The 27107-nt window shown below is 46.9% G+C and overlaps 2 protein-coding genes across 3 annotated transcripts in view; one reads left to right on the top strand and one right to left on the bottom strand.

Annotated features, from left to right (window-relative positions):
* Positions 1-561: 561 nt before the first annotated feature.
* On the bottom strand, positions 562-13032 carry WDR45 (WD repeat domain 45). 2 transcript variants are annotated; one of them, XM_063936538.1, is made up of 11 exons: positions 12928-13032; positions 12778-12839; positions 10642-10716; positions 10469-10573; positions 10253-10349; positions 5880-5974; positions 5136-5215; positions 4851-5059; positions 2806-2907; positions 1263-1408; positions 562-1185 (listed from the first exon to the last, which is right to left on the bottom strand). In XM_063936538.1, the coding sequence occupies exons 2-11, from the start codon at positions 12824-12826 to the stop codon at positions 1076-1078; spliced, it is 1068 nt and encodes a 355-aa protein (XP_063792608.1). In that variant the 5' UTR covers positions 12827-12839; positions 12928-13032; the 3' UTR covers positions 562-1075. The 2 variants fall into 2 exon arrangements, with proteins under 2 accessions (XP_063792608.1, XP_063792609.1); XM_063936539.1 differs by having other exon boundaries at positions 12918-13008.
* Positions 13033-13340: 308 nt separating this feature from the next.
* Positions 13341-27107, top strand: part of UBL4A (ubiquitin like 4A) — a 49929-nt gene continuing 36162 nt past the window's right edge. The window contains exon 1 of the mRNA XM_063936540.1: positions 13341-13535. Coding sequence (XP_063792610.1) covers positions 13488-13535 — 48 coding nt within the window. The 5' untranslated portion in view covers positions 13341-13487. The remainder of the gene's footprint in view (positions 13536-27107) is intronic.

Raw genomic sequence — 27107 nt, 5'->3', positions numbered from 1 at the left:
GGTAGGTATTAAAATCCTATTTTTGCCCTGACAGGTGTGTAAGACATATTGGGTGATAGCCATAGTCGTGTGCAGAGTGTGTTCCCGCACATCCTTAGGTAGGCCCAAACTCTACCCAGCGTGTCCTCCCCACATCTCAGCTGGCTCCGAGAGAAGAGGCAGACTCTTTTGTTTTTCTAAATCCAACATGGCAAATGTGAACTCGCTCTATCCATATAAAGCAGTTTTACATTGGCCATCTTGTATTCAAAACTTGGCTGCGTCTTCCCTAGGAGCCGGCTGAGGTGCAGGAAGGAGACAACAGCAGTGACTGACACAGAGGTGCCCCAGTGAGTAGTTTCTGTCCCGAGGTAGGGGGGTTGCACAACTATGGTGAGAGCACAGAATATCCATGTGTGAGCGCCAGTTATCCTGGTGTCATGTTACAAAAGTGAGAGTTAAAAAAAAGCACCATAATTGGACAATGTAAGAGAATGATTTTTGCAAAACCAGTTGGTGCTGTATCAGTTGTTGCCTAGTTATAGTTACACCCTACTCTGTACCTTTACAGCCCTGCTCTAGTGTCTTTAAACTCCTTTATTACTAAGAAACATTTAGAATACATACAAGCAATGCCATCCTATATACAATAATAATAATACAGCATGGGGGTAATTCCAAGTTGATCGCAGCAGGATTTTTGTTAGCAATTGGGCAAAACCATGTGCACTGCAGGGGGCAGGTGTAACATGTGCAGAGAGAGTTAGATTTGGGTGGGGTGTGTTCAATCTGCAATCTTAATTGCAGTGTAAAAATAAAGCAGCCAGTATTTACCCTGCACAGAAACAAAATAACCCACCCAAATCTAACTCTCTCTGCACATGTTATATCTGCCTCCCCTGCAGTGCACATGGTTTTGCCCAATTGCTATCAAAAATCCTGCTGCGATCAACTTGGAATTACCCCCACAGCATGAACACAGCATTAGTGTCCAATGTCCATATATTCCCCTCCGTGAGCGACCTGATACAGTGTTCTCCTGTAATCAGGCCTGACCCTGTATCTTCAGCCCAGTCGCTGCCACGTCAATAGCGGCTCAAAATATGTCATCATCGCAGATGTCCAGATATACATCAAAGGCCTCCCGGTTACAGTTCCCTTCTGGGGTGAAGACGTACTTGTGAAACGTTCCGTCCACGCAGACCGCTATGGAAAAGAGAGCATGGTTATCCCATCTGTAGTATGAGGCTGGGGGCTGTGGGAAAGGGAGGTAATGGTCTCACCTATGACAGAATTGACATTTTTGGAGGTGTTTTTGCCGAATGCGCAGATACAGGCAGACTCTGCAGGTACGGTGAAACTGGCCAAACTCCACTGTGAATCCACGTACTGGCCAATCATAGGACCCACCTTCCCAACACGCGCCAAGCTGAAACAGTATAACACACCAGTTTAGTACACATAATATTAACAAACCAGTAGATACCGTAATAATGCTGAATCTTCTTTATTGTTTCTTCTACCAGCCATGGGGCTTATGTAATAGCCTGAAAGACGTAGTGCAGGAATTCCGGCGAGTATGCCCGTATTTTTAAAGCGGAAATCACAAGGCAAAACCAACCTGGTTTTGCATTGTAAATGATTTCCACTTTAAAAATGCGGGGATACTCGCCCAAAATTCCTGCACAATATAAACCCCGATATATACTTTTCATCAAAGCCTTAAATCATCTAGTCAGAGAGGTTTATTATCATTGCCTTTAGACATGACATAAAATAGCTCTGTGGATACAATCAAATGCAATATACAGAGCTGTTCTGTATCGTATGCAAAGGCAATGGAAGTAAGCTACACTATATAAAGGCTTGGTGAAATATGCAAAATAAAGTTAGTCAAAGTCCTGTACAGTATGTAGTAAAAGCCGAAGAAGGCAAAAATCCTCATCTAATCATTTATCAGACGGTGGGCAAATCCTTTAGACTTGACCTTAACAAGGTTACTGCCTGAACAATTAATAACTTTCAATAAAAACTTGACCTCCAATGGAGCCACCGCAGCAACAAAAACATCTACACTGGACTTACTGTGAACATAGTTAAAATTGAGTATTTAAAACAACTTTTTAGTATTATTGCCAAATCAGATTGTAGGTATTGTTATAGGGATTTTTTTTTTAACTATTTTTTTCATTTGAATTAACTATTAATTTAAAAATTATTTTATATGATTTGTAGTATTTCACAACCTTATTGTCTCATGATCCTCTCACGGTAGACAGTTATGTGACCGGTGTGACGCCGGAATCCCGCCCCCTTACAGTCCCGACAGTCGGCATGCCGACTAACTGGGACTATTCCCACTTGTGGGTGTCTACGACACCCATAGTGTGGGAATATAACCTGTGGGGAGCGCAAGCCGGGATTCCGGCGTCGGTATTATGACCGCCGGTCACGCATAGCCAACCTCCTCTCACTTTACAGTGCTGTGTAACATGTTGGCCCTTTATAAAAGTATAATAACTGATATTACACAGGTTTTTTTTTTCTTCTTGACATTCTGCGTAGAAGTCAGACCCCAACTGTATTTAATCTGCTTTATGTTTAATTACATTTGAAGTTATCCAATATAAAATAAATAAATTATAAAGTATAAAGGTTCCCTGTGCTATCTTCAGTTCTGCGTAGCTTTTTATTGCGAGCGTAGCATGTGGTGAGCCTGGTTTTACAGTCTCCCCTGACAAATGATTCATCTCGATGAACAGTGGAAGCCCTGAGACAGCCACCAGCTATCTCTGCTGCGCTGTCAGAGTGCAGGATGTCACATACGCAGAGCGGCGGTTCAGCTTGGTGTCCTTCAGAGCGAAGATGTGCACGGTGCCTTTATCGCTGGAACTACACAGGAAGGAGCTGTCGTGGCTGAAACTGATACTGGGGAAACAACACAAGGAAGAAAATTCTATTGCATTTATTTTAGTTCTCTTTTTTTTATTATTTTTAACCATATTGGGTAATAAAGTTACAAAATGAAAGTGGCAATGTTGTACAGTTATTGGTTTGGTGTCACTGTGGTTGTTGGTTCAGTGCTTCTTGTGTAGTATAGATTTAGCAATATCCATGTACATATAATATGTATGTTTTCTTTTGTGCACTCTGGGGGTAATTTTGAGTTGATCGCAGCAGGAACTTTGTTAGCAATTGGGCAAAACCATGTGCACTGCAGGGGAGGCAGATATAACATGTGCAGAGAGAGTTAGATTTGGGTGTGGTGAGTTCAATCTGCAATCTAAACTGCAGTGTAAAAATAAAGCAGCCAGTATTTACCCTGCACAGAAACAAAATAACCCACCCAAATCTAACTCTTTCTGCACATGTTACATCTGCCTCCCCGCAGTGCACATGGTTTTGCCCAACTGCTAAAAAATTTCCTGCTGCGATCAACTTGAAATTACCCCCTCTGTCCATTCCACGAACCTGTCTCAGGGGAAATGATCCAGGTAATGATAACACAGTTATCATTTGCTTGAAGCCCAGGTAAAAGTGGCAGAGACTGTGGGAGAAAGGCGGATGCAGTGGTGCGATGGAGCCGTTTAGTGATGGCCGACACACATATGTAGCAGCTGTCTGCGTCCTTGCACCCAATATACACTGATGTGGCCACTAACCAAGCACAATGCTCAGCCAGGCCAGCAACATCTAAAGATAGGGATCCTACAGACAGAGTGAGTGCTCCCATTTGTGATATACCCCAAAGCAGAGCGCCAAAGTGTTAAGAGGGAGGACACACATCTACCCCTGGCCTATAGGACTGAAATCATTCAAATTAGCTGTCATATGGAACACAAGAGGCTGATGCATGATGGGACACAGACATGGCGATGACTTTTGCCGCAGTTGCGTCTTTATGCTAATGTCAATACAAAGTCTTTCACTTGTGTGCAACAGTGGAAGCCCTGAGACAGCCACCAGCTATCTCTGCAGCGCTGTCAGAGTGCGGGATGTCACATACGCAGAGCGGCGGTTCAGCTTGGTGTCCTTCAGAGCGAAGATGTGCACAGTGCCTTTATCGCTGGAACTATCTTAATTAGCAAGGACTGAGACATTCACTGTCAGCGTCCACAGGCACAGAAATAGCGCTTGGTACGTTATACGTCGCACCATAAACACGTAACTGCCTTCAGAAACTCGCCCACCATACTCCCATGACACGCGTCCTCTCCGCGTGTCTCTTTAGCCTCCCCGTTACCTCCCAGTCACCATCCAGGAATGCTGCTCACATATCTCCTACCGTGCACCTAAATGTGATCAGCGACTCTGTACAAACAAACTCAGGATACATGTGCGGAGCGACTCAGAAGTATGCGCAGAAGAGAAAAACATTGTTCGCGTGAATATCGGCATAGGATCTGGGAGTAATATTTGTGCCAATTGCTAATCTATATAATCCTGATTACAGACCAATACGGCTTAGTGCATGGCATCTTGTGACCAACCATCTCCCATTTGGAAGAAATAATGTATTACCTATCATAGGTTAACCAGACTGGTTTCTTTATTATTCATGGGAACTCCCTAACCAGGTTATCTTGATACATGTAGTTCCCACAGATACAGCTGTGACTTTTCCAACAACTCTATACAGTATATATACCCCATGGGGGCATATATACAGTAGGACAATTATTTAGATATACTTTGTTTTGATTTCCATGTTTTATTAAACATAAATGTTATTACAGTGTCAGAAATGGACTCAATATAAATGTATCTGTTTCTTACTCAGGTATTCACACCTATTATTTGATTATTATTGATGTGTATGGTAGCATTGCGTAACCCCTTACCATTCAATATGTCATACATAGTTTGCTTACCAGTATAAAGTGGCTGGGTCTGTGCCACGCCGCAGTTCCACCAGCTGCTCCCGCGTCTGGGTGTCAAACAGCCGGATTAAAGTGCCTTTGCGGGATGCGGAAGCCACTAGTGTGCCCTGCTGATTGACGGCCAGGCAGCCCAGTTCACTCTGATGGGCGTTTATGGTGAATGGGGCGGAGGAACTGCTGGGCTTGGCATTGCACAGATCCTACAGGCAGAGTGAAGGCTTAGATACGTCATATACCATACCCCGCACCAAAGTGCTATAATGATATCAAACTCACCACCAGCTGCAGGCTGCCACATTTATGTCCCGGGAACACAAGCAACTGTTTCTCCATACTGGGGCACAGATCGCACAGGCCTGGGGAGATAAACATCGGCATAATGATGAATAAGACTCTCATCATTCATTTATAAGAAAAAGATACAAATACAGAATTGGACAGATGAGAAAATAAAGACCTTAGGTGAATGCTCATAAACGGAATACATACTTTTTACCGGCGGCCGGGATCCCGCCACCAGTATGCCGACAGCGGGGCGAACGCTAGAGAGCCCCTTGCAGGCTCGCTGCACTTGCCACGCTGCGGGCAAGGTGGCTCTCTGCGCTCGCCACAGGTTATAATCTCCCTCTGTGAGTGTTGTGGACACCCACAGATGGAGAAAAGCCTGTGGCGCTGGTATTCCGGTACCGGCATTTCACCGCCTGACGGGATTCCGGCGTCGGCATTATGACCACCGGGATCCAGACAGGTGGTCTTGTGAGTGCCTCTCCCCATAAACTGTATGTGGCATTGTATGTGAGAAACATCACTCACTGATCACTACACCCTTGTGTGTGCTGCTGATTGTTATCCATTGTAGCTGTACAGAGCTGCTTAATATGTAGGCGATAGTACCTGTCGTAACGACGCTTAATCATCACAGCAGCACGCTGACAAACTAGTCACAAACCAACCATCAGCATTCATAACCAAGGCACTTATATCTGACAGTTCTATCTAAAAACTATGGGAATATTTTACCTTTAGGGTTGTCTCGGGTGTCAAACTCAAAGAGTTTGGTAGGATTGTCAGGGAAAGAGTAGACATAAATCCGATTTTTCAGTATGATGACGATTCTGTAATAGGAAATGTAATTCTGTCAGAAAGATGAGCAATTTCAAAGAAGAGAGAGGGGTCGCACAGACATTTATTTTGATAAATTATATTCATGTATTATTTTATGTCCTTTCCCTTTATTCAATAAAGCATATGTATGCCTTTTATTGGGAGGTGCTCCAGGGATATCATAACCGTAAGAAATCAAAAAAGAAAGAAAGAAAGAATTCCCTATATTGGGCACACTCGGACTGTCTTATTCTCATAAAGTCAAATATCTATCATGATAGATGACCACTAATCTAAAATATAGCTTTTATTAATTTGTTTAAAACATAGGCGAAATATAGTGCATGTGAATAAATTGTGAAAACATAATAAAGTGAATTAAAAGGCTTAGTCACTGTAATTGTTGTGTTTCTTCACTGTCTCCAGTATTTGAACACTGTTGCAATATCTGTAGCAATGCTAGTTGCCTTGTGTCTGATATTGTTACTTTTGTATCTAGGAGTAAAATACTCCTGTTCCAATTTCAATATGCTACCACTATTATGGTTTTTGCAGTGTGCGCATCACTGACTAGTTATATTTGAGTGGTGGATCGTACTTTGAGTGCCTCCTGTTATTAGGAATTTGCTGCCCCTAGGAGAATTCCCAGTGTTGCTGCTCCCTATATATGAAGCCTGAATTTATAATCTATTCAGGATGTTTAGCTCTATATGTCATTAACCCTATTAGTGATTTATGTTTCACCACCAAATGTATATATACACACGTAAACGTATGGGGAAGTTTATATCACCTCTCACATGCAGTTTTTCATGTACTGCTGAACTAAGAGCACTTGTTTTTTTATATATAATAACTTTTATTGCTAGAATTGCAACGCTCTTTTTCTGTGTGGTTGTGATCCACGCTTGTTGCTTTACCTGTCAGCACACATGTATGATGTGTATTAAGGTTCTATGACACTTTCATATATGTTTTTTCCTTAGAGTTCTCATTTACTGCACATAATGGGAGATTCATTCATAAACACTGTGTGTTCTCTCTCTCTTACATACAGTGTAACATCCCGTTGTAATATATCCCCTCAATAGCGCACTGATCACTATTCCCTCACTGGGATATATATGTGTGTATGTACCCAGTTGTCGGGGCCCCACATTTGTTAGCTGCAGAGTGTGGCTCTGTTGTCCCGCAGCGTTCTATTCAGTAACGCCGCGCGTGTCAGCTGTGAGCCGCTAGCCGCGGCTCTCCTGTGTGGAAACACCCGGCTGACTCAGTGCGGTGGGAGGGGTGTTTGTAGTGCAGTAAGCACACGGTTTGTCCTACGCCAGGAACAGCACCTATCCCAATAGACGGGCACAATTTTATAACAGACTGGCAACAATAAATATATACACAGTGACTATGCTAAATGATGGAAAGGACACATGATGGTTGTGTCCGATCCCCTAACGATCGTTTCGCATCTGCTTAATCATAGGAAACCCGATTTCCGGGTTTGAGGGAAATATATCCACTGTCTCAGTCTCTCATTCGCCAACCATTTTTGATTGACAGGTCTAAAGAGCCTATCCATAATTTTTTGATACAATAAACCTTATTGGGGAAGGAATGTTATTTGAGTTTGTGTAGCAGTGCTCTCATTCCTCTCTAGTTCACTACCTGGAAATCTTTTGTTTTCTATATTGTTGGCAGGCTAATGGGGAGATGTATCTATTTTATTTATCATTCATAGATTTTGTGCTTAGGCTTTAGATGCCTAGTATTGGGCTTATATTACTCAGGGAGCCTTTCATTCCCTTTTATAAATTCTTGATTGATCAATGTGGTGGTGGATTGGTGAATTGTGTCCTATGTGCATTGTGATAAGGGGGATTCATTAGTCCTTGATATAACTCTAATAATTCAACAGTGCCAGTTTACTCTTAATATGTTCTTGTGGATATCATATATTGTACATTAAAAGTGAATTGATGTGAAACTGCAAACGATTTCAAGTGAATAGTGAAAATTATCAAACTGTTAAAAAGTATATAATGATATTATAAGCAGTGAAAATAAATAGTGATGTTAAATACAAAATAATTGTATCTTGATCATTTGACCTTACCCCGTGATCTGTTTAAGTGATCATCCCTACCACTGTTTTTTTGATATTTCATCCTTTTACCCATTATTCATCTGCCCATAGCTTCTTATTTATTATTCTCTTCTGTCCTATCCTTCCAAGAAGGCCGCAAAATTGATGTGTTCATTAAAGATGAAAGATGAGCAAGTCAATTTCATACTAACATGGATGGTACTCTTCCCAATCTTCTACTTCAGTCTCTGCAGAGTATTCCATCTAAGTGTTGTACCATTTGCAGAGACTATTGGGTTTCTAAACATTCTAGGTATCGCTAGAGCATCGCACTGTTGCAGATACCATGACAGATGCAGGCGGATTTATTCTCCATGATACTTCCACTGAAATAGTATCCTGCCCATCTATAGCTCTGCAAATAATTCCTTATATAACTTGGGCAGTTTATTAACACAGCCAAGTGGCCAATGATCAGCTGATGAGATACATAAACTTTTCACATCTATATTAGTAAATATTTACTCTTAACTATAATCCAACTTGTATTGTGGGCTCAGTGGTCCTTTCTAACTGACACGGAACATCAAAAGTGCGCACTTTGTTCCTTTACAACCAATTTGCTCCAACGTAATTACAAGTAATGTATAACACAACTGAGAAAACCAAATACCAATTGGGGAATCTGTTAGCACAACGTGAATAGTTACAAGATGCCCCCAGGTTGCTTGGGACCTATGCTGTTTAATTAACCACATGGGTAGGCTAACCGAAAAAATGCCTGATCATCCAGTGATCAACTCAAACATGCAGTTATACCCAGTAGCAGATCTTGCTATGGGCACGCAGGATTTTTGCCCGGGCGCCGCCTTCTGGAGGGTGCCGCTGCCGAGGCAAGATCCGCTACTGGTGCCCCCGATGCTTGGTAGATGCCCGGTGCTGTGCGGTTTGCGATGAAGTCATCGCGCACCGCACTGCATTGTGGGAGCGGCACATAGACACTAGGGGTCATAATTGACCTCTAGTGTCTATGCGGAGCACAACTGACCACGCCCCTTCTCTGTGAAGCCACGCCCCTATTTTTTCACCTGGGGCTCTACAAAGTCTAGAGCCGGCCCGGTTATACCCTCCCATGCAGCTTCAAGGCATGTTTGTTCTTTAAAGTTATTTTGGTTTTAAGCAGGGTTGGCTGGTTTAAACCAAATGGGCTGTTGGGTTTTTTTTCTTCATTTTTTAAAACCCCCCCCCCACTTTTTTTTGTTATGCTGGGACTACAGGTACTGCGCTGTTACTTCTTTAAAAAAAAGCCTATTATAAGGGAATCCCCCTGGTGAACTGAAGAAATGCAGTAAATTCACACAAACAACAAAGATACAGGGAGGGTGAACCAGATCAAAGAGGTATTAAATCTGCCTAGCATCAGCTAAGACTCCACAAATTCCTCCTCTAACAATCCTATAGACAGGAAAAAATGCACAACATTCTCAATCTTAAACGGTAAACAACTCCATCACATGAAATAGGTGATACACAGAGAAACATGGTTTAATCTCCTCCATGTTTATTTCAATTCAAAACCTTCAGTCCTACTGAGATGCGTCTGAGTGTACTTTGTATGTTTTAATATGTTTAATATATACTTATATTTAGTATAATAGGAATAATAAGCAGTAACAATTTAGTTTTATTGAAAGATGTAAAATATTAAATCTGTAAAATATCAAAGACTAATAACTTTGGATTGTTAATGTTAGAAATAACTAAAATGTGGTTGATACAGGTTTCTAATACATATCAATATTTCACAGTATTAATATAATAAGCACGAGTGATTAAAAAAAAAAAATCATAAAAAAAATTAATGCAAAAAAATATATATATTTTTTAAACAAAACTGGTTTTATTTAACTGGGTTTCCCAACCCTGGTTTAAAGTGTCCCGATGAAGCTTTCTGCCATGGGTAGAATAGTTGAGCAGCTTTTGTTGTGCCACACACCAATAGCCACTACAAAGCTGCGCGCTGATATAACTAACAAAACAAAGATGCAAACAAAAAACAGAAAAACAAAAAGTGCATTCAGTAAAAGTCGCAGGGGCACTTGCCAGAAATTAAAATGAAGTAACCTGAAGGTGGAAAACAGTTACACATTCCTTGTACCAAGGAGCAGCACCTTCCGAAAAAGACTGCTATACCTGTGCAAATACTCACTTGTCAGATCTCAGACGTACACTGAGCACGGGTTTAGTAAATGTAAATTCCAGAACCAGCCTATCCTTTCCATCCCGTGAATCATCCCAGATCAGCACTGGACCCAGAATAGAGACATGTAAGCGTTATGACTGTACCATTGCCATGTTACTTTGTTAGAATGTGAAAGGACAATAATTACAAAGATGGCAAATGAAAGGCTTTAATGTTCTATACCTGATATATCGGAGAATTTGGGATTACTCCCACCTCCAACAAGCGCCAGTAGATTACACCTGTGTAGCATTTCTACTTGTCCGACACTGCCCACCTGCTCCAGGTCTAAGAGAGAAGGAAGACGATTAGCACCGGTGAGTGGAATGAGCACCCGTCCTCACCCCTGCACTCACCGAGGTGACCCTTCTCCATCAGCGGCTCAATGTTAAAGATCCTCACTCCCGTCTCCATGGCACAACAGAAGCAGCCTAGAGCGCAATACAATAACATCTAAACACCAGTCTCACTCAATGGCTGCAGGCCTAAACATACATCACGTCTTGGTTTCAACATCACAACCTGTTCTAGGAAGGGTGGTCCACAGCAATGTGCGGTGGATAACCTGACATATAAAATGGTATGAACACAGGGGGGGCTCTGCACACTGAGAATAGGGTACTAACTAAGTATGGGCAAGCTGCTAGTATTCAACAGGTGTCCCAGCCTCTAATTAGCATAGTAAGTAGAGAGAAATTACAGAGCTCCTCCATATGTGTCAGCAGTGTCGGACTGGGGCATGTAGGGCCCACCGGGGGAATGCAGTGGTAGGGGCCCATGTTTAGGGGTGTGACCAGTCCGCAGAGGGGGTGTGGCCTACCACCTCATTGGTTTGACTAACCATTAGAAAGTGCAACGTCTGGGCCCCTTCATAAATATATGCAGTAAATTCATCTGCTGCATGCATGATAATATACCAGATCAATAACAGCAATGCACTGTAGAATATACACCATAGTACAGTATAAGGTAACATATGTATAATTCAAGTGCACAGTCTGGAACCTGATCCTTAGAGCCAGAGGTGGGCCCCCAGGCAGTGGGGCCCACCGGTGGTTTCCCCTGTACCCCTGTGGGCCAGTCCAGGCCTGCTTGTCAGACCGCTGAGATTGACCGCCCTAGCCAGTGCAGTATTGGGGAAGCATTGGTATAGCCACAGGTGGCAGCTGTATGCACACAAAGAAGGACTAAGGCAAAATACAGTAGGAAGCGCCCGTTGTCTGTATAATACTTTGTATTTATAGCTAAATGTACAAAGGGTGCCCCCTACAGAAGTTACCCCAATCCCTTGACAGAGGGCACTCCCTGATGGATTGGTATCTGGATGTTAGGTCGACAGTCCATAGGTTGACCACTATTGGTCGACAAGCATTAGGTCGACATGGACAAAATTTCGACTTTATTAAAAGGGCAACGTGGCAATGATGGACACAGAAAAAGTTTGACATGAGGGTTTTTTTTTTTACAATTTTTTATTTTCAACTTTTACCATCCATGTGAACTACAATTGGGAATAGTAACTTGTGCCAAGAGCAGTGGTAGTGGAGCGAGGCACCTAGCCCACAGTTTTGCTCGCCATGGGGTGCACTTATTGGGGTTCCTGATCATGTAACGGAGAAAGCGACACCAACAACATAAAAATACCCTCCTTTCCCGTGTCAACCTTTTCCCCACGTTGATGAACGGTGGTCGACGTATCGACTGTTTACCTTATCCTGGCCGACCATTGATCTACACCAGATACTTTAGCTGACTGAGAGCATGGTGTCTCTCCACATAGCAGCGCATTTATTGACCGTAATAAATCCGCTTATTTACCCAGTATATCGCTGTCACCCATGAGGTGCAGCACTGTCACTAGTAAGCCCCATGTTAGAGTGTTATATTGTTAGCATCATTTATTGTTGCACATCCTCATCGGTATATTGCCATCCTCTGTTCTGTGACTGCGCACACTGCTACCACCTGCTGCAACGCCAGCGCTTCCCTATACTGACTAATGAGGTTCGTCTCAGGGAGCCGAGCGCTGCAGTTTCTCTGTAATGACATATGGAAATAACGAACAGACCGATAGTGGTATGGACGATGGACCAGGTCATCAGAATCAGATTACAACATTATTTTTAATTGTTGGATGCAGTTTATGACATAACATCACTCCCCCAGCTCTTTAAATATTGCAAAATAAGAGTACAGTGTGTGTGACCATGCTGGCGGTGTATATGTGACACATAACCAGTGTATACAGTGACTAGGACATAGGCAGCCCGGGCTCCCTAGCAGCTGTGAGACTATAAGTCCCAACATGCCCTGATACCTATAAGCGGGTATACAGTAACACAGCAGCTGTCTGTCACATCTGTGTGCAGGAACGTAGTACAACACATGGCCCTTCAGAATGGTGCCACCCTGGCCCGTGTGACCCTCGGGACCTGCCCAGAGGCACCCTGGCCGCCCCGGTGCTCTCTGCCAGCACCTCCACCTCCACTCACTTTGATCCTGGTTGAACCGGAGCCCGTTCACACCGCGCTGCTGCGTCATGGCTCACCCCAGGCTGTGAAGAAAACAAATGATGACGTCACTGTGACGAACACCCCGTCAGATCAGCCCCCTGTGACTGTCTGGCTCATACCCCGAGTTACCTGGGTCCCCGGGTGACAGCGGTTTTGTTTTTCACTCGGTGCTTCCGTGTTTACATGTTAGGCTGCGTCATACGAAGGAAGTGACGACACAACTGGCAGCGGCACCATGCGCCGCCATTTTACATTCTGGCAGAGACCGTGTGTTGCTGTTACTGTGAGTTCTTGTTACGCACATGACATGGCACAGACTACTAGCAGCTGGCGGGGACCGAGCACAGGGGCAGATGTTACATTGTCGTCAGAAAGTAGTCCGCTTAGTAGTCTCCGATATACAAGGAAGGGCAAGGACGCCAGCGCCGCCATCTTACGTAAGGGCAACGTTAATGTAAAAATATTAGATAGCGCAAACAGCGGCCCCTGACGGCCTCCGCTAGCAATGCCTATGGGACGTGATGGTGACGTAGACTCCAGAGGGCTCCGCCCACCTGTTCCCCAGTAGCTGCTGTAGTACAGTAGCTCAATGTGTCACAGCCGCTGAATCTTGGAGGACTAAACCACTGGTCCTACAGACGCTCTTGCCGATATCGAGGACTCTATGGTGATCCCGGCTGGACCCGGAGATGCAGCTTACGGTGAAAGCGTTAAAAGGGAAAGAGGCCAACCTCCAGGTGGGTGACTTGTGGGGAGAGTACGGTGTGTGTACCCGGGGGCGTCGTGCCCTGCATCGGGCGCCTCACCTATAGTGTGGATGCCTCACCTATAGTGTGGATGCCTCCATAGCTTTGCAGTAACACGCATAACATAATTGCCCCCATTCCCATTTCCCTGCTGTGGGAGACTTACCCCTAGGACCTCCTATCCCTATGCCTCATAGCCCAGCACAGGCCCCTGCTGCCTTCCTGGCTCTGGCTGCTGGATGCAGGGTTGGGCATCTTCTACTACCTCTAGGTGTTGTGTGTGTATATATATATATATATATATATATATACACACACACACACACACACACACACACACACACACACACACAGATATGGCTCTGCTTTGTGGCAGGTTCCTGCTGCAGGGGTGATGTTCTAGTAGGGTGTGATGTAATTTGCCTCCCAACCTCCCTGATTTCAGTGGGGTGCTCCCTATTTGGAGGCTTAGTCCCATTGTCTTGATTGGGACTGAATTGTTCCAGCCGCCACCGGGTAGGTGGTATTTCCATTCAGCAAGCAAGTAGGTGTTGCATGCATGGGGCCCATGTGCAATGTATGTGTGGGTCAACCTCGCTGGCGCATGCCCCAAGTAGACTGTGTCTACTTCGCATGAGCCAATCTCTGGCAATGTAGCGTTTGTGCCAATTTCCTACTGATTTCAGTACTGCACATTTGCAGCGCTTAGGGGGAAAATGATACCAATGCAGTAGGCTCTAGCCCCCCACCCCCATCACTTCGCCTCACCTCACATGTGTGACTGTCCTGCCCCTCTGTTATATGGACATGCCCGCTGTACCTATCTAAACACTTCAAACATTGGGAGGCGGGCCGTAATAGAAATGTTTTACATAATCATGTCATGGTGGATGGGTGTAGTGTCTGTATAGAGGGGGTGATTCAGTAAAGATTGCTTATGCGATTCTTACTGAATTTCCCTGATGCGCAGGACCCATTCTGCGCATGTACAGAAGAGGTCCTGTGATCACACTGCAGGCAGAGGCATTTGCGGGGAGGGACAGGGCGGCCTGTGCTGCCAGAAAAGGGGGCGTGTCTCCCCATTTTATGGGGGTGGCGCCGCCAAGGACTGCGCCGCGAGATGCAGTTTCCTTGGCTTAGCAAGCCACCCTGAAACAGCAAGCCTTAATATGCTGAGGCTTACTCACCCTGCCATCGCAGATGACATCGCTACTGCTGGTCGCAATGTTCATCGCAAATGCAGGAAATCCTCCTGCATTTGCATTGCTGAGGACAGCAATCACAAAGCTGCTGCAAACAGCAATTGCAATCTGTAGTGAATTAGGCCCAGGGTGTAGTGAGGTTGTACTATGATCCTTGCTGGTTAGGACTTATTGCTATATGTAACAGTGGTTCCCAAACTTTCTTGAATCTCGGTCTCCCTAGATTCCCAGCATTTTTTCCATGGCCCCCTAGGCCGAAATTTCTTATTGAGGTAACTCAAATATTATCATCCTTTGGTTCAGTTATGTGGTGGTGGGCAGGGGGTTGCACTTCTCCTTGGGGGTCATTCAGACCTGATCGCACGCTAGCTTTTTTTGCAGCGCTGCGATCAGGTCAGAACTGCGTATGTACTGCAATGCACAGGCGCATGCCCCCCCCCCCCCCCCCGGCAACAGGGATCGCCGGATAGCGACGGGATGAACGAAAAAAGCGATCGCACCGGCGATCGTAAGAAGATTGACAGGAAGAGGCCGATAGTGGGTGGCAACTGATCGTTTCCAGGAAGTGTCTGGGAAAACACAGGCGTGTCCACCCGTTTGGAAGGAGGGTTTCTGACGTCAGCTCCGGCCCCGATCTTCGCAGCGGCTGAGTAAGTCCTGGGCTGTGCAGAGACTTGCAGCTCTCTGCACATCCGATCGCACCCCTGCACAGCGATTACCCTCTCCCCCTGTGCAAAAATCGCCTGCTTGCGACCAGGTCTGAATTAGGCCCCTTGTCCACATAGCTTTTGATAGTCAAAACCAGTGCTGGTGGCGGCCAATAACATTGATCAAAAGAGCAGGAAAGAATAATGGGCCTAATTCAGACCTGATCATAGCTCAGACATGCGGGGGGATGCCCAGCACAGGGCTAGTCCGCCCCGCATGTCAGGCCCTCCCCGCCCCCCTACACAAGTACAAAAGTGTTGCACAGCGGCGATGCTTTTGTACTTGACGAGTAGCTCCTTACCTGCGCAGCTCCTGCGCACTGGCAGGGAGCTACCCGTCGCTGTCCGGGTCGCAGCAGCTGTGTGTGACGTCACGCAGCCGCCGCGGCCCACCCCCCAAAACGGCGGCTATAAGCCGCCGGCCCACCACCTCCTGCCCAACGACTGCCTCTGCCTGTCAATCAGGCAGAGGCGATCGCAGGGCAGAGATGGCCATCAGCTGTCTGGCATGCGCTGGCGCTCTGCAGCGCTGGTACATGCGCAGTTCAGACCTGATCGGCTGCTGTGCGAAAGCGCACAGCAGCGATCACTTCTGAATAAGGCCCAATGTGCAGAGGGGAGAAGTGGAAGTCAATTTAAAAAAACAACTATGGGGGTAATTCCAAGTTGATCGCAGCAGGATTTTTGTTAGCAATTGGGCAAAACCATGTGCACTGCAGGGGAGGCAGATATAACATTTGCAGAGAGAGTTACATTTGGGTGGGTTATTTTGTTTCTGTGCAGGGTAAATACTGGCTGCTTTATTTTTACACTGCAATTTAGATTGCAGATTGAACACACCACACCCAAATCTAACTCTCTCTGCACATGTTATATCTGCCCCCCCTGCAGTGCACATGGTTTTGCCCAATTGCTAACAAAAATCCTGCTGCGATCAACTTGGAATTACCCCCAAGGTGTGGATAGTGGGTTGTGGGAGCCGATGGTATGGGAGGACAATGGGAGATATTCGCACAAAGGCAAATGGGGACAGGGAGAAAGGTACACATACAGGTTAAGGCCAAAATTTACCACAAGGAAGGTGACACAGACAGAGAATGGGACAAACATGGGGTGGGATACTACTTATACGAGTCCTCTCATATGCTGGTACTCTTTGTGTAGGAAGAAGAGGAGAATTGCAGGTGGGGCGGGAATGCACGCTAGGCAGGTCAGCTTGTGTAACCGGCAGTGAGCGGCCCAGTCTACATAGATGCTACCTCATATCAATTGATTTAAGACCATGCCACCTGCCCACAGTACCCCTGAAAGTGTGATGTGGCACCCAGTTTTGGAACCACTGGTATATAGTATAGCAGTCGTATTATGATCATGGCAATGTACCCTGTTCTTGTTTTAAAAGAGGTAAATCATTTCTCTGTCTTTCCATTGAGCCCACATCTTGTGGGAGAAGGTACATCTGCCCCTGATTATATTTGTGATTGGCAAGGCAACATACATGAATAGACTTTACTTGATATGTCATTGTGATTTTTTTTTTTATATTTCTCTTACGTCCTAGGGGATACTGGGAATCCATTTAGTACCATGGGGTATAGGCGGGTCCACTTGGAGCCATAGGCACTATAGAAGTTTGATAACTTGTGCTGGCTCCTCCCTCTATGCCCCTCCTACCAGACTCGGTTTAGAAAATGTGCCCGAAGGAGCCGGTGAAATCTCTGGAAGCTCCTGAAGAGTTTTCTGCATTTATTTTTAAAGTTTATTTTCAGGCAGAACTGGATGGCACCAGCCTGCCTGCTTCGTGGGATTTAGGAGGGAAGGGAGGATGGGCCAACCCCAAGGGTTCATGGTCCCGTTCCCCGCTGACAGGACGCTAGCTCCAGAGAGAACTATTTGCAAGCCTCACCGCGGCGAGCGTACGTTCCCACAGCACGCCGCCACCCCTAACAGAGCCAGAAGAATGAAGAGTGGTGAGTACTGAGCCGGCGTCCCGGTTAGCGGGTCGCTGCCCATTATGACGACATGAGGGTACAGAGACGCACGGCTTCTACACGGGGCGGAATGAGTCTCCAGACTTAGTACACTGTGGTGTACACAGTACCCAGACTGGCAATACAGGCTTAAAAGGGGGCTAACTCCATTTTATGCCCTCAGACACATAAAGCCAGTATAAAGAAGAGCGGGTTCAGCAGCTCACAGGCGCCATCTTACCCTACTGCAGCTACACAGACGCTGACTGACAGGGACGTGCAACCCCTCCGGAAGTCTCCAGATTACCGCAGCGGCACCAGGGGATCATAGCAGGGGGGAGCTGTATACTAGTGTACTAAGGGGGTAATTCAGAGTTGATTGCAGTAGCAAATTTGTTAGCAGTTGAGCAAAACCATGTGCACTGCAGGTGTGGCAGATATAACATTTGCAGAGAGAGTTATGGGCCCTACACACTGATAGATCCGCCGCTGAGCTGCCCGACGGCGGATACGGCCGACGGGCAACCCGGTGGCGGGGGGAGGGAGTGAAGTTTCTTCACTCCCCCCGTCACCCGGCTCCATAGCAGTGCAGGCAAATATGGACGATCCCGTCCATATTGGCCTGCATGCACAAGCGACGGGGCACCAGCGATGAACGAGCGTGGGGCCGCGCATCGTTCATCGCTGGTGCCTCCACACTGCACGATATGAACGAGTTCTCGTTCATCAGTGAACGAGAACGTTCATATCGTGCAGTATCATCTGCTAGTGTGTAGGGCCCATTTTATTTGGGTGGGTTATATTGTTTCTGTGCAGGGTAAATACTGGCTACTTTATTTTTACACTGCAATTTAGATTTCAGTTTGAACACCCCCCACCCAAATCTAACTCTCTCTGCACATGTTACATCTGCCCCCCCCCCCCCCCCCCCTCTGCAGTGCACATGGGGGGTCATTCCGAGTTGATCGCTTGCTAGCTATTTTTTGCAGCGCTGCAGTCAAATAGTCTCGGCCCACAGGGGAGTGTATTTTCGCTTAGCAAGTGTGCGAACGCTTGTGCAGCCGAGTGGTACAAAAACAGTTTGTGCAGTTTCTGAGTAGGTCTGAAATTACTCAGCCGCTGTGATCACTTCAGCCTGTCCGGTCCCGGAATTGACATCAGACACCCTCCCTGAAAACGCTTGGACACGCCTGTGTTTTTTCAACCACTCCCTGAAAACGGTCAGTTGACACCCATAAACGCCTTCTTCCTGTCAATCTTCTTGCAATCGGCTATGCGAATGGATTCTTCGTTAAATCCATCGCCCAGCATCAATCTGCTTTGTACCCGTACGACGCGCCTGCGCATTGCGGTGCATGCGCAGTTTTGCAGAGTTTTGACCTGATCGCAGCGCTGCAAAAAAATAAGATTTTACTTACCGATAAATCTATTTCTCGTAGTCCGTAGTGGATGCTGGGGACTCCGTCAGGACCATGGGGATTAGCGGCTCCGCAGGAGACAGGGCACAAAACTAAAGCTTTAGGATCAGGTGGTGTGTACTGGCTCCTCCCCCTATGACCCTCCTCCAAGCCTCAGTTAGGATACTGTGCCCGGACGAGCGTACACAATAAGGAAGGATATTGAATCCCGGGTAAGACTCATACCAGCCACACCAATCACACCGTATAACTTGTGATCTAAACCCAGTTAACAGTATGACAAACGTAGGAGCCTCTGAACAGACGGCTCACAACAATAACAACCCGATTTTTTTGTAACAATAACTATGTACAAGTATTGCAGACAATCCGCACTTGGGATGGGCGCCCAGCATCCACTACGGACTACGAGAAATAGATTTATCGGTAAGTAAAATCTTATTTTCTCTGACGTCCTAAGTGGATGCTGGGGACTCCGTCAGGACCATGGGGATTATACCAAAGCTCCCAAACGGGCGGGAGAGTGCGGATGACTCTGCAGCACCGAGTGAGAGAACTCCAGGTCCTCCTCAGCCAGGGTGTGCCCCTGACCAAGTAGCAGCTCGGCAAAGTTGTAAAGCCGAGACCCCTCGGGCAGTCGCCCAAGATGAGCCCACCTTCCTTGTGGAATGGGCATTTATATATTTTGGCTGTGGCAGTCCTGCCACAGAATGTGCAAGCTGAATTGTACTACACATTCAACTAGCAATCGTCTGCTTAGAAGCAAGAGCACCCAGTTTTTTGGGTGCATACAGGATAACAGCAAGTCAGTTTTCCTGACTCCAGCCGTCCTGGAAATCTATATTTTCAGGGCCCTGACAACATCTAGCAACTTGGAGTCCTCCAAGTCTCTAGTAGCCGCAGGTACCACAATAAGCTGGTTCAGATGAAACGCTGACACCACCTTAGGGAGAAACTGGGGACGAGTCCGCAGCTCTGCCCTGTCCGAATGGACAATCAGATATGGGCTTTTGTGAGACAAAGCCGCCAATTCTGACACTCGCCTGGCCGAGGCCAGGGCCAACATCATGGTCACTTTCCATGTGAGATATTTCAAATCCACAGATTTGAGCGGTTTAAACCAACGTGATTTGAGGAATCCCAGGACTACGTTGAGATCCCACAGTGCCACTGGAGGCACAAAAGGGGTTGTATATGCAGTACTCCCTTGTCAAATTTCTGGACTTCAGGAACTGAAGCCAATTCTTTCTGGAAGAAAATCGACAGGGCCGAAATTTGAACCTTAATGGACCCCAATTTGAGGCCCATAGACACTCCTGTTTGCAGGAAATGCAGGAATCGACCGAGTTGAAATTTCTTCGTGGGGCCTTCCTGGCCTCACACCACGCAACATATTTTCGCCACATGTGGTGATAATGTTGTGCGGTCACCTCCTTCCTGGCTTTGACCAGGGTAGGAATGACCTCTTCCGGAATGCCTTTTTTCCCTTAGGATCCGGCGTTCAACCGCCATGCCGTCAAACGCACCCGCGGTAAGTCTTGGAACAGACATGGTACTTGCTGAAGCAAGTCCCTTCTTATCGGCAGAGGCCCTGAGTCCTCTGTGAGCATCTCATGAAGTTCCGGGTACCAAGTCCTTCTTGGCCCATCCGGAGCCACGAGTATAGTTCTTACTCCTCTACGTCTTATAATTCTCAGTACCTTTGGTATGAGAAGCAGAGGAGGGAACACATACACCGACTGGTACACCCATGGTGTTACCAGAACGTCCACAGCTATTTCCTGAGGGTCTTTTGACCTGGCGCAATACCTGTCCAGTTTTTTGTTCAGGCGGGACGCCATCATGTCCACCTTTGGTCTTTCCCAACGGTGCACAATCATGTGGAAACAACTTCTCGATGAAGTCCCCACTCTCCCGGGTGGAGGTCGTGCTGAGGAAGTCTGCTTCCCAGTTGTCCACTCCCGGAATGAAAACTGCTGACAGTGCTATCACATGATTTTCCGCCCAGCGAAGAATCCTTGCAGTTTCTGCCATTGTCCTCCTGCTTCTTGTGCCGCCCTGTCTGTTTACGTGGGCGACTGCCGTGATGTTGTCCCACTGGATCAATACCGGCTGACCTTGAAGCAGAGGTCTTGCTAAGCTTAGAGCATTGTAAATTGCTCTTAGCTCCAGTATATTTATGCGGAGAGAAGTCCCCAGACTTGATCACACTCCCTGGAAATTTTTTCCTTGTGTGACTGCTCCCCAGCCTTTCAAGCTGGAATCCGTGGTCACCAGGACCCAGTCCTGAATGCATAACTGTGGCACTTTAGTAGATGAGCACTCTGCAGCCACCACAGAAGAGACACCCTTATCCTTGGAGACAGGGTTATCCGCTGATGCATCTGAAGATGCGATCCGGACCATTTGTCCAGCAGATCCCACTGAAAAGTTCTTGCGTGAAATCTGCCGAATGGAATCGCTTCGTAAGAAGCCACCATTTTTCCCAGGACCCTTGTGCAATGATGCACTGACACTTTTCCTGGTTTTTGGAGGTTCCTGACTAGCTCGGATAACTCCCTGGCTTTCTCCTCCGGGAGAAACACCTTTTTCTGGACTGTGTCCAGAATCATCCCTAGGGACAGCAGACGTGTCGTCGGAGACAGCTGCGATTTTGGAATATTTAGAATCCACCCGTGCTGTCGTAGAACTACTTGAGATAGTGCTACTCAGACCTCCAACTGTTCTCTGGACCTTGCCCTTATCAGGATATCGTCCAAGTAAGGGATAATTAAGACGCCTTTTCTTTGAAGAAGAATCATCATTTCAGCCATTACCTTGGTAAAGACCCGGGGTGCCGTGGACAATCCAAACGGCAGCGTCTGAAACTGATAGTGACAGTTTTGTACCACGAACCTGAGGTACCCTTTGTGAGAAGGGCAAATTTGGACATGGAGGTAAGCATCCTTGATGTCCAGGGAAACCATATAGTCCCCTTCTTCCTGGTTCGCTATCACTGCTCTGAGTGACTCCATTTAGAATAGGTCTCACCGAGCCGTCTGGCTTCAGTACCACAATATAGTGTGGAATAATACCCCTTTACTTGTTGTAGGAGGGGTACTTTGATTATCACCTGCTGGGAATACAGCTTGTGAATTGTTTCCAATACTGCCTCCCTGTCGGAGGTAGACGTTGGTAAAGCAAACTTCAGGAACCTGCGAGGGGGAGACGTCTCGAATTTCCAATCTGTACCCCTGGGATACTACTTGTAGGATCCAGGGGTCCACTTGCGAGTGAGCCCACTGCGTGCTGAAACTCTTGAGACGACCCCCCACCGCACCTGTTTGTACGGCCCCAGCGTCATGCTGAGGACTTGGCAGAAGCGGTGGAAGGCTTCTGTTCCTGGGAATGGGCTGCCTGCTGCAGTCTTCTTCCCTTACCTCTATCCCTGGGCAGATATTATGGGGACGAAAGGACTGAGGCTGAAAAAACTATGTCTTTTTCTGCTGAGATGTGACTTGGGGTAAAAAAGGTGGATTTTCTAGCTGTTGCCGTGGCCACCAGGTCCGATGGACCGACCCCAAATAACTCCTCCCCTTTATACGGCAATACTTCCATGTGCCGTTTGTAATCTGCATCACCTGACCACTGTCGTGTCCATAAACATCGTCTGGCAGATATGGACATCGCACTTACTCTTGATGCCAGAGTTTCGCATATATAGAAATGCATCTTTTAAATGCTCTATAGTCTATAAAATACTGTCCCTGTCAAGGGTATCAATATTTCCAATCAGGGAATCCGACCAAGCCACCCCAGCGCTGCCCATCCAGGCTGAGGCGATCGCTGGTCGCAGTATAACACCAGTATGTGTGTATATACTTTTTAGGATATTTTCCAACCTCCTATCAGTTGGCTCCTTGAGGGCGTCCGTATCTGGAGACGGTAACGCCACTTGTTTTTATAAGCGTGTGAGCGCCTTATCCACCCTAAGGTGTGTTTCCCAACGCGCCATAACTTCTGGCGGGAAAGGGTATACCGCCAATAATTTTCTATCGGGGGAAACCCACGCATCATCACACACTTCATTTAATTTATCTGATTCAGGAAAAACCACATGTAGTTTTTTCACACTCCACATAATACCCTTTTTTGTGGTACTTGTAGTATCAGAAATATGTAACATCTCCTTCATTGCCCTTAACAAGTAACGTGTGGCCCTAAAGGAAAATACGTTTGTTTCTTCACCGTCGACACTGGAGTCAGTGTCCGTGTCTGTGTCGACCGACTGAGGTAAAAGGACGTTTTAACGCCCCTGACGGTGTTTTAGACGCCTGGACAGGTACTAATTGGTTTGCCGGCCGTCTCATGTCGTCAACCGACCTTGCAGCGTGTTGACATTATCACGTAATTCCTTAAATAAGCCATCCATTCCGGTGTCGACTCCCTAGAGAGTGACATCACCATTACCGGCAATTGCTCCGCCTCCTCACCAACATCGTCCTCATACATGTCGACACACAAGTACCGACACACAGCACACACACAGGGAATGCTCTGATAGAGGACAGGACCCCACTAGCCCTTTGGGGAGACAGAGGGAGAGTTTGCCAGCACACACCAAAAACGCTATATTATACAGGGACAACCTTTATATAAGTGTTTTTCCCTTATAGCATTTTAATATATATATACATATCGCCAAATAAGTGCCCCCCCTCTCTGTTTTAACCCTGTTTCTGTAGTGCAGTGCAGGGGAGAGCCTGGGAGCCTTCCCACCAGCCTTTCTGTGAGGGAAAATGGCGCTGTGTGCTGAGGAGAATAGGCCCCGCCCCCTTTTCGGCGGGCTTCTTCTCCCGTTTTTCTGAGACCTGGCAGGGGTTAAATACATCCATATAGCCTCCAGGGGCTATATGTGATGTATTTTTAGCCAGAATAAGGTATTATACATTGCTGCCCAGGGCGCCCCCAGCAACGCCCTGCACCCTCCGTGACCGTTGGTGTGAAGTGTGTGACAACAATGGCGCACAGCTGCAGTGCTGTGCGCTACCTTCATGAAGACTGAAAAGCCTTCTGCCGCCGGTTTCTGGACCTTCAATCTTCAGCATCTGCAAGGGGGGTCGGCGGCGCGGCTCCGGGACGAACCCCAGGGTGAGACCTGTGTTCCGACTCCCTCTGGAGCTAATGGTGTCCAGTAGCCTAAGAAGCCAATCCATCCTGCACACAGGTGAGTTGAACTTCTCTCCCCTAAGTCCCTCGATGCAGTGAGCCTGTTGCCAGCAGGACTCACTGAAAATAAGAAACCTAAAAACTTTTTCTAAGCAGCTCCTTAAGAGAGCCACCTAGATTGCACCCTGCTCGGACGGGCACAAAAACCTAACTGAGGCTTGGAGGAGGGTCATAGGGGGAGGAGCCAGTACACACCACCTGATCCTAAAGCTTTAGTTTTGTGCCTTGTCTCCTGCGGAGCCGCTAATCCCCATGGTCCTGACGGAGTCCCCAGCATCCACTTAGGACGTCAGAGAAATAGCTAGCGTGCGATCAGGTCGGAATGACCTCCATGGTTTTGCCCAACTGCTAACAAATTTGCTGCTGCGATCAACTCTGAATTAGGCCCAAAGTCCCTAATGTAGGTACTTAGTCTGCGACCCGGCTAAGCTTGGCTTTAGTGATAAGGGCGCCGTGTGCTGGCTCTGTCCTCTCTCTGTGTCTCTCTGTAAGGGCTCTTTGTGGGTTAATTGTGCATTTAACCTTTTCCTGTGTGTGTGCTGTCACTGCTGCAGTATGTCAGGCAAAGAGTGTGTTTCATGTAAGGCACAGTGTTCCTCTTCTACAGGGGGTTCACTAGTGTGTACTCAGTGTCGTATCCCTTCTCAGGCTAGTGGGGCGGAGCCAGCATGGCTGGACTCCATTAGAGGGATGATTTCCACCATCTCTACTAAATTATCTCGTAATGAGAAAGAGATGCAATACTTAAGACAGTCTATGTCTGAGTTCAGGCAAAAGGACTCCGTACTCAGACCAGCGTCTCAGTCCGCAAAAATGTACTTTGGCCCATATCCTGCATTCTGACTCTGATATTGACGGGTCAGGAATGGAGGAAGGTGAGGTGTACTTAGAGGTGGGGGAGGGTACTCTGTCGCAGGGTGGAGAGGCTCTCATAGATTCTATCAGAGACGTCCTAAATATCCCTGATAAGGTGACAGAGGAGTGTGAGGAATCTTTCTTTAATATAAAGAAAAAATCCTCAGCCACTTTTCCTGTGTCATAGGAACTAAATACCCTGTTTGAAGAACTGTGTGTTAATCCAGATAAGAAATTTCAATTTCCTAGGTGGTTATTATCGTCTTTTTCTTTTCCTCCTGAAGATAGGAAAAACCGGGAAAATCCACCGATAGTGGATACATCAGTCTCCAGGCTCTCACGTAAAATAGTATTACCTGTTCCTGGTACAGCCTCCCTAAAGGATACAGCTGATCGTAAGATTGAGACTACACTCAAATCTTTGTATAGAGCTGCAGGGGTGGCCCAGAGACCCACTATAGCATGTGGGTGGATTACTCGAGCCATTGCTAAATGGTCTGGTAATTTAATTGAGGGGTTAGACGGGTGGTCTTCAGTATGCCGACTGTCGGGATCCCGGCGCACAGTATACCGGCGCCGGAATACCGACCCTTTTTCTCCCTCGTGGGGGTCCACGACCCCCCTAAAGGGAGAATACGCGCGCCACCGAGCCCGCAAGGGGCTCATTTGCGCTCTCCACACTGTCGGTATGCCGGCGGTCGGGCTCCCGGCGCCGGTATGTTGGTCGCCGGGAGCCCGACCGCCGGCATACCATACTACACCCGGTTAGACACCTTACCTCAAGAGGAAATTGTTTTACGCCTGCAACACATACAAGACTCTGCGAAGTTTAGGTGGAAGCCATTAAAGAGATAGGTTTGCTTAATGCACACACTACAGCTATGGCAGTGTTGGCACACAGGGGATTATGTCTACGTCAGTGGACTGCTGACGCGGACTAAGAAAGGTGTGGAAGTCCTGCCTTTCAGAGGTGAGGCCTTATTTGGGGATGAACTCGACAAGTGGATCTCACGAGTTACTGCGGATAAGTCCACTTACCTACCTTCTGCAGCTCTGCCAGCTAGGAAGGCCTACTCAGGGACCAATTTACAGTCCTTTCGGACTGCCAAGTTGAGGGGCAAGGCTAGAGATTCTTCTACCACCGCCAGAGGTGCTAGAGGTAAACCACGCAAACGAGCGACTGCTGGTTCACAGGAACAGAGCTCAGGGTCTGCCTCCTCAAAAACTTCCGCATGACGGTGGACTGCGATGCCTGGGAGACAGTCAGGTGGACAAGATCTTGCCAGGATCCCTGGGTCATAGACCTTATATCCCAGGCCTACAGACTGGAGTTACAGGATCTCCCACCTCACAGATTCTTCAAATCAGGCTTACCAGTTTCACAAGAGGCAAGTATAAACTTACAGGACAGAAACTGTTGCAGACCCAGGTCATTGTTCCAGTTCCACCTCATCTACAAAACAAGGATTACTATTCCAGCTTGTTTGTAGTACCGAAACCGGACGGTTCGGTAAGACCGATTCTGAACCTCAAGTCACTGAACCCGTACTTACGAGTGTTCAAATTCAAGATGGAGTCTCTGAGAGCGGTGATCTCAGGTCTGGAAAGGGGGGGAATTCCTAGCGTCTCTGGATGTCAAGGATGCGTACCTTCCCATCTGGCCGCCTCATCAGGCTTATATACGGTTTGCACTGCAGGACTGTCACTACCAGTTTCAGGCCCTGCCATTTGGTCTCTCCACGGCACCGAGGGTGTTCACCAAAGTAATGGCAGAGATGAAGATACTACTCCGCAAACAAGGAGTGAACGTAATTCCTTACCTGGACAATCTCCTGATAAAGGCTGCATCCAGGGAGCAGTTGCTGGAGAACATTGGTCTCACAACCAGATTACTCCTGGATCATGGGTGGATTCTGAACATACCAAAATCTCACCTAGAACCAACGCAGAAGCTTAATTTCCTGGGAATGATACTGGACACAGAGTCTCAGAAAGCGTTCCTTCCCTTGGAAAAGGCAGTGGTAATCCAGTCGATGGTTCGGGCCGTCTTGAAGCCGACCCGGATTTCAGTACTTTTATGCATCCAAAAATGTTGTGGGGACTAGCCCCAAAGAAAATTCCTTTTTTGGAGCACTCTTTTGAAAAAATTAGTGATATAGTATATAGAGGGTTAATGAATAGTATTAAAACTTAACTTTTATTT

Source organism: Pseudophryne corroboree, chromosome 8, assembly GCF_028390025.1.
Source record: "Pseudophryne corroboree isolate aPseCor3 chromosome 8, aPseCor3.hap2, whole genome shotgun sequence".
In the NCBI taxonomy this organism is placed as follows: domain Eukaryota; kingdom Metazoa; phylum Chordata; class Amphibia; order Anura; family Myobatrachidae; genus Pseudophryne; species Pseudophryne corroboree.
This window is presented reverse-complemented; position numbering and strand designations above follow the sequence as displayed.

What these genes read in the sequence shown, in the direction of transcription:
- WDR45 (XM_063936538.1), bottom strand. Translation starts at nt 12,826, where the DNA reads ATGACGCAGCAGCGCGGTGTGAACGGGCTCCGGTTCAACCAGGATCAA. An exon ending in CACCCGAGACAACCCTAAAG is followed by an intron (nt 5,216 to 5,879) that starts GTAAAATATTCC and finishes TTATCTCCCCAG; the next exon opens with GCCTGTGCGATCTGTGCCCC. An exon ending in AAGCTGAACCGCCGCTCTGC is followed by an intron (nt 1,409 to 2,805) that starts GTATGTGACATC and finishes ATACTGTTTCAG; the next exon opens with CTTGGCGCGTGTTGGGAAGG.